Source organism: Lycorma delicatula, chromosome 7 (genome assembly GCF_047948215.1).
Source record: "Lycorma delicatula isolate Av1 chromosome 7, ASM4794821v1, whole genome shotgun sequence".
Taxonomy (NCBI): domain Eukaryota; kingdom Metazoa; phylum Arthropoda; class Insecta; order Hemiptera; family Fulgoridae; genus Lycorma; species Lycorma delicatula.
In genome coordinates this window covers 122,596,907-122,613,016 of record NC_134461.1, presented here as the reverse complement: position 1 = coordinate 122,613,016, position 16,110 = coordinate 122,596,907, and the positions used below count along the sequence as shown (strand labels likewise).

The window sequence follows — 16,110 nt, the reverse complement described above, 5'->3', positions numbered from 1 at the left end:
GACAAGATCGGACTGGGCTCTTTTGGACAGAAATTACCCGATATGCAAGGATCAAGGATCAACGACTCTGTAGTCAAGAAAGTTACCGTGATATTTTGTTTTTTTGAAAAAGCCCCCAATTTCCACTCCCACGGTCCGATTTTTCCCATTAACGAACTCGACCGAGAGTTTGGGTCGGTATATTTTATTTATCAATTTGAAAGTGATCGGCTCAAAATTACGGCAGTTACGTCCACAAAAAATTGAAATATATATCAACTTTTAACCTGACGGTGGTTTTGGGGTCTGGAGGTTATGAAACGCGAAGATATATCGAAATTTTCCGGAAGTCGAATCATGATACCCATTACAATAGGTAGCTTTCTTCTAAAATCCATCTAATAGCAAAAAAGTTATTTTTACAGTAAATTTTGGCTTTACAAAAAACGGCTTCGTTTAACCGTTTTTGAATTTTTAGCTGTAACTAATCGAAGAAATTCAGTTTTTAAGAGCTTAAATTATAGATACTTAAAAAATGTTGGCCTTGGAAGTTTACCTTCTCTTTTTCCTGTTTAGCCTACGGTAATTAACCTTTCAGATATTATTTCAAAGGATGATATGTACGATTGTAAATGGAGTGTAGTCTTCTACAGTCTCAGGTCGACCGTTCCTGAGATGTGCGGTTAATTGAAACCCGACCGCCAAAGAACACCTACGATCTAGTATTCAAATCCGTGTGAAAATATCTGACTTTACTAGGACTTGAACGCTGAAACACTCGACTTCGAAATAAGCTGATTTGGAAAGACGCGTTCACCACTAGACCAGTCCGCTGGGTTCTATGAAGTTTACCTGGTCCTACAAAATTGGAAACTGATTTTCACCACCTACGAATGGCCGCCAGTTTGTCCAGTGGGAGGTGCAACGGGATGCTTTTATGATATCTCTCTAAATAATCGTCAGATTTTCAAGATTTGAACGGGGTATTTGTTAGGCGATTGAAGGATAACTTTGGCATGCATCACGTAAACTCTCGATCTAACAGATAACGGTTAATCGGAAATGTTATCGAAAAATGAAAAATTATTTATTTAACCGTGCAAATAATAAATAATTCGTACGGTGCTGCATTTCTCATTATTGAAATTGAAGACGACATATCACGAATTATACGTAACGCCAAACCAAAACTACGGAAAATTTCTGTTAAAAATTCTTCTTACGTTCTTGTCACTGCAAACTAAGAAAGATTTTGAAATGAAAATTTTTTTAGGCGCGTTGTAGGGAGATTTTGGGATAGACTTTCTACGGGAAAAAAAGAGCCGACTCGTAACCAAAATTATCACGAGACGATAGAACTACATATGTTATAAATATGTTAGTTCTTACAAAATACAACAGATGGCGCTGATGTGTGATCGTGTACTTTTAAAATAGTTTAATATAAGTTTTTTTTTTGAAATTGTTGGTTTTAGGTAATTTAGAGATGAAATACTTTTTAACGATTAAAAATTAGTTTGAATCGCTAAAATATTTATTTTTAGCATTAATAACACATTTTAATTAAATAAATACTTGCTTAATAATTTTTAACTCTACTCAAATAATGTCACGTTAATTAACGCCATCTCTTGCATTTTAAGAGAACTATCCAAGACCAGCACTGTACAATGAATATTGTACATTCTAAAAAGAATGCAATAATTATACTTCCACAAATTATTATACAAAGAACGGTGCGTTCTTTGTATAGTACCTACAGTACCGCCTATAGTACCTACAGAAGATTGTAGGTAAATTTCTAAAGTTTGTTTATCAGCAGTTGTAACCGCAAAGTCAGTTCTTAAATTGTTGTTGCGGTGAGTTTAGCGAGTTACTATGTTCTCGGATAAAGACAAAGCAAAGTGTGTTTTATTGATGGCCGAATTAAAATCCGTAATTTTAGTTCAACGTGCGTTTCGACGTGAATTCGGAAGAGATCAGCCACATAAAAATAACATAACGCGCCGGTTCAAACGATTCGAAGAAACCGGATCGGTTAAACAGAAATCAACCGGCAAGTGTACCGGACGAAACGGTTGAACTAATTAGACGATCGGCGATTAGAAGTGCTGGGAAGTCCATCCCCGTCGAAGCGTCGAATTAGGTATTCCAAAATCAACGGTTCACAACGTTTTACGTAAAAAACTGAAATTACACGCTTATAAAATCCAGATACTGCAGGCATTGAAATCCGATGATGGTGTAAAACGTTACAATTTTGCTGTTGAAATGTCGAACAGAATAAGTGAAAACGAAACATTTTTACAGACGAAGCTACATTCCACGCGAACGGGTGCGTTAACAGACACGATTCACGAATACGGGGCTCTGAAAACCCACACGCGATTCGCCTAAAGTTAATGTTTGGTGTGGCGCGATGAAAAGTCGTGTATAGGGCCTTTCTTCTTTGCTGAAAAAATAATTAATGGAGTCGCGTATCTTGACGTGTTAACCGATTATCGCTTTCCTCAGCCGGACGAACTCGAAAACATTCATCGACTTCATTTCCAACAAGTCGGTGCTCCCCCGCACTTCAATACATCGGTCGCGGACGCTTTGAACGAAAAATTTGGAGATCGATGAATAGACCGGCAAGGACCCGTACTTTGGCCTCCAAGGAGTCCAGACCTGACACCTTGCGGTTTTTTCTTGTAGGGGTACATCAAAAGCGTTGTTTATACGCAAAAAATTCGCGACCTAAACCGCTTAAAAACAGGATTAACGAAGCGATGACAACCGTTAACGAAGAAACGTTAACTGATGTTTGGAGAAAAGGCGAGTATCGTTTGGACATTTGTCGAGCGACTAAGGGCGTACATATTGAAATTTATTAATTATGTAAAAAAATGTTTGAGACGACAAATTTGAAAAATAAAAAACATAAACCGTAAGTAATTCTGTTTTAATTTAAACCGCGTTCAAAACCGCACCGTTCTTTTACGATAACCCTGTATATATATCGGCATAGTACACGCAACGCGTTAGATAAAGAATATATTTTATACGCTATTCGAAATATTCAAAAGAATAAAACTTATTTTTTTACATTTACAATTCCGAATAATTTACTTATAGTTAATTTACTAAATTTTAATATTATTAATTATATATTTATTAATATAATTATAAATTAAAAACATCCATTAAATTTATTAATAATATATATGAAAGAGGTAAAGGCATAGAGCGAGAATATATATACGCATATATGAGTGCGTAGTACTAGATTTACTAGTAATAGGGTCGGTATAGTGGTAAACGCTTCTTCTCAAATCTGGTTGATTTGGAAATCGTGAAAGGAGAAAAAAATCTGGTCGATTTGGAAATCGTGAGTTCCAGGGTTCAAGTCTTAGTAAAGTCTTTTTTTTTCAATTAACCACATATCTCAGGAACGGTCGACCTGAAAGTGTATAATAAGACTACACTTCATTTACACTCGTACATATCATCCCCCGAAGTGTTTTTTTTCGGTTCAGTGGTTTTTTTTTAGTCTATACTGGACATATATATCGAAACAATTGAAACGGAATCGTAAAAAATTTAGTACAGCGTGTTTTGCTTTTACGTCCTACAGATAGCGCTGTTTTTACCTGTCACAGGTGTCGCATATTAGGTATATAAGAACACGCGCGTATTCGAACGTAACGTTGCGTCAAAATTTCAAAGCGATCGGTGAAGAACTTTCGGAAATTTATGATTTTGAACAAACGAACATTTACATTCTTATTTTTATAGATTATTTATATTTAACGTGTATTTTTAAACGGATTTTGATAATAGAAATGCAGTGTCTTACCTTTTTTGATATCGGTATCGATTTCTTAAATTTTGGTTTTTTAAGCGGAAGAAATGAGATATTTCTTTCTTTTCCTGTTTAGCCTCCGGAAATTACCGTTCAGAGGATGATATGTACGATTGTAAACGGACTGTAGTCTCGTACAGTCTCAGTTCGACCGTTCCTGAGATGCGCGGTTAATTGAAACCCGACCGCCAAAGAACACCGGTATCCACGCGATCTAGTATTCAAATCCGTGTAAACATTATCGACTTTGCTATGACTTGAACGCTAGAACTCTCTGCTTTCAAATCGGCCGATTTGGGAAGTCGAGTTCACCGGTAGACCGACCCAGTGGGTCGAAGAAGAAAACGATATCTGCGAGACTCTAACCGTACGGTTTACAATTTCATTGTAATTTTTTTTTATTTATTTCTTCCGCTCACCTTTGACGTCACAACATATCAGACGATTACAACAGTTGCATGTCAGCGCTACACTAACGCTCCTTGCGGTTAGAGGGGGTACTACTATTGAAACTGTAAACCAGCTTTGCCGGTAATTTATTTATAGCATTTTTTTTTGTGCTGAAATATGATTTTTCAATTTTCTTTTTTTGAAATATTATTTTTTAATCGTTAACAAATTTCCTAAGAAAATAAGACCTAGATTAGGCGAAATATCGACATGCCTACATAAAACGAAATATTTTTGCAAAAGTGGATCCGCTAGGTGACGTGATATTTGGAAAAATTATACATATAATGAATATTTATGTTTGTGTGTGTGTGTGTGTGTGTGTGTGTGTGTGTATATATATATATATATATATATATATATATATATATGACGTGACAGAGGATTCCACTATGAAAAGTAAAACAGATTCCTTACTTGAGCACGCAATTAATTTTGAATTTGTTTTATTTACAGTTATTTGGTGTGAATTACTATTGACAGTGAACTGTACAAAGACGTAATTGCGATTTAAGTTTAGTAACTGATCTTTTAAAAGGGTCGATAGATTTTTTTAAAGAATTTGGAGAATGGTTTTTTAAATATAAAATGAAAGCAAATAATATTTATTAAAAAATTAATATTTCAAACGAATAAAAAACCGTAAGAATAAGAAAACGTAGACGTTTATTTGATTACAAAGGAGCAGGAGCGGACGAAAGAAACTTCTACGTAAATTATTTCTTGACAATAACAGATCAAGTCATCTTCATTACGAGTGAGATTTGAACAAATTGAAAATCATATTAATATTTTCGGTTTTCTTTATAATATTTCACTATTATTAACAATGAAAGACGACAGACTTAAAAAGTTTTGCGTGGATTTATTTTTAAAATTAAGGCAGATAAAAATCGTGATGCAAATGGAACCGATTTATACGAAGAAATTAACATTTTTTGTTCGGTCTGTACTAATGTTGAAAGTGAAACACCAATACGGTGCTTGAATATGAGAAATATTCACGATTTTTTTTCCAAATCCGGCCGTTAGTTTAAGAATATCGTTAACGATTCCGATTTAAACAGCATCAGCAGAACGAAATTTTTCTAAATTAAAATCGATTAAAAATTATTTACGGACAATAATGTGACAAGAACGACTAACAAACCTGACGCTTTTATCTATTGAGCACGAAATACGGTAAAAATTAAATCGCTATGATTTTATAAAAGATTTTGCTGAAAAATTAATATTTCATAAAATAGTACGAACGAAAGGTTCATTGAAAAAAAATTAAGATAAAAATAAATAAAAACAAAGATCCAATTTTAAGAAAAGTTTTTTACACTTTTTGTTTTATAATATCCGCAATTTTATTTAAATACATTTTTGAAAAGTTAATTGTTTTACTTATTATTTTTACTGAAACTTAGTTTATTTTTAGAAAGGGCCCTGCAATTTCAGATTTGTCCCGGGCCCCGCAAAAGCAAGGGGCGGCCCTGTGTATGTCTATATAAAAACATATAAATTATTTATTCATTGCTTTATATTTATTTAGAATTGCTATTCAAATTTTTTACAGTTTTCAAACCTCTATTTTTGGATAATTTTGGGTCGATACAATAAAATGATTTTTTTTAATAATGCTGAACCGTTTTCACATTATTATTGCGATTGTTCAAATCAATGAAAATAAAAACTCAAATACTAATGGATGACTAGAGATCGACTAGAAAAACTGACATATGAACTAGATCAGTATTAATTTCATCTTTACTGTAGTGAAAAAAAGAGTTTCATTCGTGAATATCGAGTGCTTTATTTGATGACAATTTTGAAGTTGTATTTCATAAAAATAAAAAGAATCTTATTATTAATAGTAGAAGAATATACACGTGGAAAAAGCCAGGCGATATGCAAGGTATAAGATAGATTATATCACGGTTAAGCAAAGATTTAGAAATCAACTAGTCGACTGCAAAACTTACCCTGGAGCAGACATTGATAGCGACCATAATTTTGGTGATAATGAAATGTAAATTGGGATTTAAAAACCTGAAGAAAAGGTGTCAGATGAATCGGTGGAATTTAGAGAAGCTTGAGAAAGAGAAGATTTTTGAGGAGGACATCGCAAGAGATCTGAGTAAAAAAGATAAGGTAGAATGTTAAAAAGGAAATTATTAAATCAGCAGAAGCGAACTTAGGCAAAACAAAGAGAACTGGTAGAAAACCTTGGGTTTCAGACGATATATTGCAGCTGATGTAGTGATAAAGAAAGTAAAAGGAACTATAGACAATTAAGAAATACTGTAAACAGGAAGTGCAAACTAGCGAAAGAAGAGTGAATTAAAGAAAAGTGTTCAGAAGTGGAAAGAGAAATGAACATTGGTAAAATAGACAGAGCATACAGGAAAGTTAAGGAAAATTTTGGGGTACATAAATTAAAATCTAATAATGTGTTAAACAAAGATGGTACACCAATATATAATACGAATGGTAAAGTCGATAGATGGGTGGAATATATTGAAGAGTTATACGGAGGAAATGAATTAGAAAATGGTTTCATAGAGGAAGAAGAGGAAGTTAAGGAGGATGAAATGGGAGAAACAATACTGAGATCTGAATTTAAGAGAGCATTAAAAGATTTAAATGGCAGAAAGGCTCCTGGAATAGACGGAATACCTGTAGAATTACTGCGCAGTGCAGGTGAGGAAGCGATTGATAGATTATACAAGCTGGTGTGTAATATTTATGAAAAAGGGGAAGTTCCGTCAGACTTCAAAAAAAGTGTTATAGTCATGATACCAAAGAAAGCAGGGGCAGATAAATGTGAAGAATACAGAACAATTAGTTTAACTAGTCATGCATCAAAAATTTTAACTTTAATTCTATACAGAAGAATTGAGAGTAGAGTGGAAGAAGTGTTAGGAGAAGACCAATTTGGATTCAGGAAAAGTATAGGGACAATGGAAGCAATTTTAGGCCTCAGATTAATAGTAGAAGAAAGATTAAAGAAAAACAAACCAACATACTTGGCGTTTATAGACCTAGAAAAGGCATTCGATAACGTAAACTGGAATAAAATGATCAGCATTTAACAAAAAATTAGGGTTCAAATACAGATATAGAAGAACAATTGCTAACATGTACAGGAACAGCAACAGTAATAATCGAAGAACATAAGAAAGAAGCCGTAATAAGAAAGGGAGTCCGACAAGGATGTTCCCTATCCCCGTTACTTTTTTAATCTTTACATGGAACTAGCAGTTAATGATGTTAAAGAACAATTTAGATACGGAGTAACAGTAGAAGGTGAAAAGATAAAGATGCTACGGTTTGCTGATGATATAGTAATTCTAGCCAAGAGTAAAAAGGATTTAGAAGAAACAATGAACGGCATAGATGAAGTCCTACGCAAGAACTATCGCATGAAAATAAACAAATACAGAACAAAGTAATGAAATGTAGTAGAAATAACAAAGATGGACCAATGAATGTGAAAATAGGAGGAGAAAAGATTACGGAGGTAGAAGAATTTTGTTATTTGGGAAGTAGAATTACTAAAGATGGACGAAGCAGGAGCGATATAAAATGCCGAATAGCACAAGCGAAACAAGCCTTCAGTCAGAAATATAATTTGTTAACATCAAAAATTAATTTAAATGTCAGGAAATTATTTTTGAAAGTATATGTTTGGAGTGTCGCTTTATATGGAAGTGAAGCTTGGACAATCGGAGTATCTGAGAAGAAAAGATTAGAAGCTTTTGAAATGTGGTGCTATAGGAGAATGTTAAAAATCAGATGGGTGGATAAAGTGACAAATGAATAGGTATTGTGGCAAATAGATGAAGAAAGAAGCATTTGGAAAAATATAGTTAAAATAAGAGACAGACTTATAGGCCACATACTAAGGCATCCTGGAATAGTCGCTTTAATATTGGAAGGACAGGTAGAAGGGAAAAATTGTGTAGGCAGGCCACGTTTGGAATATGTAAAACAAATTGTTAGGGATGTAGGATGTAGAGGGTATACTGAAATGAAACGACTAGCACTAGATAGGGAATCTTGGAGAGCTGCATCAAACCAGTCAAATGACTGAAGACAAAAAAAAATTCATTAATAAAATTATGTCACAATTGTGTTTAACCTGCATCGAGTCAAGTTTTAATTACTAACCTGATAAATATTTAAATACAAGTGAATACAATTAACAACTGATCACTCAGAGCTTATTTAAATGAGAGCTCTATCAGTTAAAATATTTCAAACAATTTGAAAGATTTCAAAATATATTTCAAACATTACTGATGTTTAAAAAAAAAACTTTTGCCATCACACATTAACCATTTATCATTCACACACAATTTAATAAGTCGGAATTAAAATCAATTTTTTATAACAGAACATACTGAAATAGCAACACACACACACACAAAGTAATGAAATTAACGAGAGACTAATCCCTGTTTGTTATAATATCCAATAATTATAAATACTTACATGACCCGGATAAAATTCCATTTCTTCTTCTGTCTTCACAATGTGTAAATCATTTATTTCAAGTTCTTTGGTTTTCATGTTAAGATTAAGCTGTGGTGAAACTTTATCACTCAGATTCCTTTAAAAATAACATAAAGAAAGATCTTACAAAAACGTGAAAACTAATTATTATTCAATAAATAATTTTTTTTTTTTGACTGGAACTTAATAATACCATAACATAATTATATCATATCATCATAAAATAAATTATTAATAGACAAACGAATTATAAGAGAAAAAAAAAGACGTGATTAAAAGCTGTACTTATTGTTTATATAAAACTTAAAATAAAAATTACATTTTTATTTTTATTTTAATGTTTTTCATAAAAAAAAAAATTACAAATGTACACACATATTAATATATGTAGAATAAAAATAAAGCCTTATTAAGAAATCAAATTCGATAAAACTTAAGGAAAATTCCAAATTCAATTTGTTTGATTCAAAAAATCTAAGAAATTATTATTATTATAATTATTTATTCTAACAAAAGAACTTCAAAAAATTGTTTTATTGGAAATATGAATATTTGAATGAAGCTCACCATCAAGATAAAGAATTATATTCATTCGGTATAGAAACTGAATATAACAGTTTCACGAGGAGAACCTTAGTTTAGAGCGAAGAAAATTTAAATCTTATGAGTTAGGTAATAAAATTAAAAAACTGCAGTTTATTTTTCATATTTTTTTCTGTCTCAACCGCTTTACAGATTGTGTTTAACCTGCATCGAGTCAAGTTTTAATTACTAACCTGATAAATATTTAAATACGACAAGTGAATACAATTAACAACTGATCACTCAGAGCTTATTAAAATGAGAGCTCTATCAGTTAAAATATTTCAAACAATTTGAAAGATTTCAAAATATATTTCAAACATTACTGAAGTTTAAAAAAAAAACTTTTGCCATCACACATTAACCATTTATCATTCACACACAATTTAATAAGTCGGAATTAAAATCAATTTTTTATAACAGAACATACTGAAATAGCAACACACACACACACAAAGTAATGAAATTAACGAGAGACTAATCCCTGTTTGTTATAATATCCAATAATTATAAATACTTACATGACCCGGATAAAATTCCATTTCTTCTTCTGTCTTCACAATGTGTAAATCATTTATTTCAAGTTCTTTGGTTTTCATGTTAAGATTAAGCTGTGGTGAAACTTTATCACTCAGATTCCTTTAAAAATAACATAAAGAAAGATCTTACAAAAACGTGAAAACTAATTATTATTCAATAAATAATTTTTTTTTTTTGACTGGAACTTAATAATACCATAACATAATTATATCACATCATCATAAAATAAATTATTAATAGACAAACGAATTATAAGAGAAAAAAAAGACGTGATTAAAAGCTGTACTTATTGTTTATATAAAACTTAAAATAAAAATTACATTTTTATTTTTATTTTAATGTTTTTCATAAAAAAAAAAATTACAAATGTACACACATATTAATATATGTAGAATAAAAATAAAGCCTTATTAAGGAATCAAATTCGATAAAACTTAAGGAAAATTCCAAATTCAATTTGTTTGATTCAAAAAATCTAAGAAATTATTATTATTATAATTATTTATTCTAACAAAAGAACTTCAAAAAATTGTTTTATTGGAAATATGAATATTTGAATGAAGCTCACCATCAAGATAAAGAATTATATTCATTCGGTATAGAAACTGAATATAACAGTTTCACGAGGAGAACCTTAGTTTAGATCGAAGAAAATTTAAATCTTATGAGTTAGGTAATAAAATTAAAAAACTGCAGTTTATTTTTCATATTTTTTTCTGTCTCAACCGCTTTACAGATTGAATCGATTGTCAAAATAATTTTTGTTTTTTAATTGTAATCATTACTACTCAGCCTTAAAAAAAAAAATTTATCTTACCCGGTGACAGGAATATAGATTTACCAAATAACAATAATAAAATAAATAAGTATAAAATCCTACAGAATAGTCAGGGATAAACACCACAAGTTAATATTACTTTGAGACCGACATAAGTTTAAGATCGTTTGCAGACTATTTGTTTAAACAAGTAAAAGATAAGATAATATAACCTTGTTTTAAATTACAACCCGAGCTTTTAGATCGTACGAACAGTAAACAGAAAAATAAGTTACAATGTAAAGATAGATTTTAGTTGTTTTAATGATTTAATTAATGAAAAAGATTCTAGTTTTATAAATAACTAAATAAAGGGCTATATCCATCAAAAAATAACATTAATGATGTTTTCAATATCGATAAACTGAATAAAGGAATTGAAAATGCCAAAAATACTGCAGACTATTAAATTTCTTTAAAGCTAAGCCTTGGTCAATTAAAAACATAACCCTACTTCTTTTATTAACTAAAAAAGTGAATTAAATTAAATGATAAATTATCCGGATGTCGATGTTTAAATAAGCGATTAAATAAGTATTACAAAAGATAAAACAAACTTAATACTTAAAATTTTTAGAACAGATTAAACAATAAACTGTTATACAGAAAATATAAAATCAAAATACTAAAGAATAAGGGTATGACAGATGAGCAGAGAAAGTTATGAATCACCTAGTGAATTTTTTATTAGAGTTCGGCAATAAAATAGATATACACTGAATGCAATATTGACATTACTAATTAAGCGACAGAAATAATCCTTTATAGATAATTAGATGAAACAATAATCTGTGAGCATACAAGTAGGCGCAATATAAAAAGTATTATTTTTCCTTAAAAGATCATAGGTTGTTGATGCAGGGAAAGCGATATAGCTTTGGTAAATATCTTTTATTTAAATAGCGATTTATCGATTTTACACTTTAAAATGTAATTAGCGCTTATAATACCAGGATAATGTGTTCTTACCCAAATATTATAAAATGTATAGTTAAGAATTAAACATGAGTAACTTGTTATATTATCAGTATTATTTAATGAAGATGATTTGAGAACTGAAATACTTCCTGTGTTGTAGAGGGCATTATTTGCTTTCTCATGGCTCCAATTTAACAGTCTTGTGTGTTAATTACCGTCTGGTAGTTCATAAGGTTGTGGTTGTCACTACTATTATATATTTCTCTGACTGAACGTCTTTCTATGTCATATTTTAAAATTAATAAACTATTTTTTTATAAATTAACATATTTAAGTTAAATTATGATTTTGTTTAGGCTAATGATCTTCATTTTCGCTCGATGAATTATGTTAACAGTCGATTTATCATACAACAATATTTCAGCGATCGATCTTCAGCCGATGGAATTACTTGCACTTGCACAATATGAATCGAATTCATCGACTTCACACCGTTACAAAACATTAGAAGATGATAGCGCTAGAATTAATCCGATCGGAAATCCATTATTATGCGACTGTAGAAATTATCACCTTAAAAGGTTTTTGAGGGAACTCTAACAACAGAAGTTTATTATTTTATCGATATAGTTTCAAATAATCTAACATGTTCTGGACCAAAGCAATTAGAAGGTTCGTACTGGAATACGGTGCCATCAAAACTTCTAACGTGTGAATCAAGTCAAATAATAAACGAATCTAGTACTATACATCCAAAAGAATGTAAATGTTTCTACCATCCACAAGATGAAGGCTTGATTATCGATTGCACCGAACTAAGGATAAAAACTCTCCCTCGAAGATTTCTTCTTGGAACATTACAATTCTACACTAAATCGTATAAAAATGTTAATCATACCGAGCTATATTTAGCAAGAAATTATTTATCATCACTGCCACTAGAATTAGATGAAGTTTTAAGTATATCACGACTTTAGCTCTCCTCAAAAACATTTCACAAATAACTTTGACCAGCTTATCGCCTAATATAACAGTAAGTATCAGAATAAATTACTTTAAGTATAGCCATAATGATTGCACATTTAATAATAAATATTTTATTTAATGATTTTCACTTGTTGACTATAAAATACAATAATTAAGACAAATTTTACTAAAATTATTTTAAGTAATGATTAAGATTTGCAGACAGACAGACACACACACACACACACACACAGAGAGTGAGAGGGGGAAAGAGAGAGATCAAACAAGCTCCAACAAAAATATCTTCACCACCGTAATATGCTTTTACATTCACAGAAGTTAGTGATTATGTTAAGAACAAAGAGTGTAATTTCAGTTCTGTTCACAAGTTTGTATTAACATCTTTTCAGAAATATGAAGCGACCTGGTTTATTTTAAAAACATTTTTAATATTTCTGTGACTAATACTGCCTCAACAATAATGTTTAAATATTAATCGATCTTTAATTATACTATCAGGCGTACTTCCATACCGTTTGAATATTTACTTCTAATGAACATCTCGAGAAGGATTTTTTATTTCATTAAGTGAACTCTTAGTTCCGATATAATTATTGAAAATTTCATTCGGTCTGTGCTAGATAATATTAACTGTATTTTCTCAAGAGTTTTAAAAATAATTTAATAATCAAGAACAACGATTTTTAAAAGTTATGTCAGCAGCTAGGCATCAACAATATTTACGGAAAGGTTTGTCACCCGTAATAGTTGAAGCAGAAAGCAGCAGTACCTTGTATATTTGAAAATATCTTTATTTATTTATTTTTCTTAAAAATGATATTTTAAAAAAATTGAATTTGTTTAAAAAAGGGAAATACGGTACTTGTTTGTTATTGCGCCGCCACTTTTTTCAGTTTTTTATGGACTTCTTCAGATTTCATGAGAAAATGAATGTTAACATTTATTTAAGGTAGAAAAAGTACATCTTTTAATGAAAAATAAAAGTTACAAAACCAGAAGTTTACTATTTTTTGAACAAACATGAGAGTTTCTTGTACAATTAGTAGCTCTCTTCAGCCGTACCTTTCAAAGTTTGTTCTTTCTCATTTAACTGATATTTCAAAAAGGACACAACCCTAAAATTAAGAAAGTAGAAGTCACGCATAGGTAAATTTTATTTCTCCCTATACGACAGCTGGCAACACCGTACTCAGGGTTGAAATGTCTTTCTTATGCACTAGTGCTATACCGGTATATGTTTGTCTATTATGTTAACTATGTCGTTTTCCAAGGACAAATATGTGTTTATTGTTGAAATTTATTGTGCATATAAATCTTACAAATGAGTGAAAAATTTGAGTCGGATAAAATATTCCAACTCTTCAATTCCTAATAAGTTGACAATATCGTGTTTGATTAATAGGAGTGTACACGATCGGAAAAGTACGGGTCAACCATCACTGTGTTAACAATAGAAGTTCTGGAAGGTGTTAAAGAACGTTTGACTAGCTCACCCGGAAGATCTCTCAGAAAGTTATCTCCATTGACTGGGCTATCACTGCTTACAGCTTTCAGTGCTACTAAAAAATTACAATTACATACTTATTGCATCGGTGTCGTTTAAGAACTGAAACAAGTATACCGTTTACAATATTGTCGGTTTCGTTCTCTTACTAAAGACAACGGTATTGAAATTTTGGACTGTGTTTATTTCAGCGACAAATCATGTTTATTGCAGTATTAAATTTACACGAACAAGAATGTTGATTTCAGCAGGATAATGCAATGTGTAATACTGGTAATGAAACGCTGAATATGTTACGGGAATTTTTTGGCCATTGTCTAAGTGTTATGACCTCCAAGATCCCCAGAGCTTACACTAGCAGATGTTTTTCTTTGGTAATATTTAAAAAGTGTAGTTTAAAAATATCCTCGTACACTTGACAAATTGAAAGCTAATATTTAAAGTGAAATTTCAAACATTACGAAAAGCGGGTACAAATGTTATGAAAAGTGTAGGAACCTGCATTGGGATCACAGGAAATCATTTTGAAAATCTATTGTTAAGTTATTAAAGGTAATTTGAATATTGCTGTATAAGTATTTTATTAACATTAATATCTATGTAATAAATTCATGTCGTCAGACAAAGGGGGCTGATCCTTTTTGAAATACCTGTTTTATACATATATATATATACACACACACACACACACACACACACATATATATATATATATATATATATATACACACACACACATATATATGTGTGTGTGTGTGAACCTCTGGGGTGGAGTTATAGTATCTCAGCCTTTCATCTGAAAGAATTTCCATTTTATACCCCAGTGTAAAGGTTTTGGGTTTAAATGGTGAATTAATCATCAATCGGTTGATATTTCAACTGATCACATATTATTTTATTAAAAACTATTTTTTTCTGTTCATAGATCTTAGAACTGGACCGCAACAACATGACATACCTGGAAGCAGACTCAAAAAAATTTTTAAGCGATGCACACCAATTACAACAAATTTCCTTATATAACAATCCTTGGGCCTGTGACTGTCAGTCAAAGGACTTCTTAAGCTTCATTCAAAATCATTTCAGATTATTTCTTTGTCTCCAATTTTAACAATTATTACAGATCATGAAGTCCTAAAATACCATAAGTTACCTGCAGCAGGTTGTGTCGGTATTTATCTTACTAGTTAGTGATTTCAGACAGATTAGTTTTTACTAGAGACCGAATTATATGCAACATAAAAAGCTTGAAGTATGCGTGCAAATATGCATGAAAAATGCTTAAAATATGCATAAAAGTGTCAAAATATACAACTTTAAATAATAATAAAAATAGTAATTTTTAACTTTATTTCAAAATCAGCATACAATTAGTAAGTAGTTGAATAACATATCGATAAATTCAATAATTAACAATTAGTTAACATTTTGTTACTTTTGTAAACACAAACAATCAGAGGTATTGTTTCGCTGCTGCTAAGTGTGCTCTAAGAGGCATGTCGCTAATAGGTTTGGCCAGCTACAACATAAGATTTCATTTATTAACAAGGTACCTTAATGAAAAATATTGTAGTAAATATACTGAAAATATGCATCATCACTAGATTTTAAGGAAAAGTTGCTTTATAGGTACAGATTTTCAAAATTTCCGGCTTAGACATGAATCCCAAACCTATGGCGCATATGGAGAGTTAACATAGAAACATACACTGCCTAGGAATATCTCTTTTCAAAAGAAATTTAACAAGGCAGCAAAATATACCGGTACTAAGTATCGATAAAGATGATCTCATAAAACATTCAGATCCTAATTCATCCCCACCGGCAAACAGTTTCATCGACCAAACACCATCATTTAAACAAAATGGTCAGCCAAAATCAGCAGAAATCATAAGTCGGTGCGCATAGTATTTAGCGTTTAGGTACCATAATTCTCAAATAAATTAAAAATAAGTAGCGTACATCATTTAGAGAATGCTGCTCATA

The 16,110-nt window shown here is 31.0% G+C and overlaps 1 protein-coding gene across 4 annotated transcripts in view; it reads right to left on the bottom strand.

Annotated features, from left to right (window-relative positions):
* The window catches only part of LOC142328414 (uncharacterized), a 147,175-nt gene that overhangs the window by 33,292 nt on the left and 97,773 nt on the right, over window positions 1–16,110 (bottom strand). For all 4 annotated transcript variants that reach the window (XR_012757266.1, XM_075372129.1, XM_075372128.1 and 1 more), the window contains exons 2-3: window positions 9,880–9,997; window positions 8,756–8,873 (exon numbers count right to left, since the gene is read on the bottom strand). Coding sequence is in view for 3 of the 4 variants with exons in the window: in XM_075372129.1 (XP_075228244.1) it covers window positions 8,756–8,873; window positions 9,880–9,881 (120 nt within the window). In the remaining variant the exon portion in view is untranslated. The remainder of the gene's footprint in view (window positions 1–8,755; window positions 8,874–9,879; window positions 9,998–16,110) is intronic.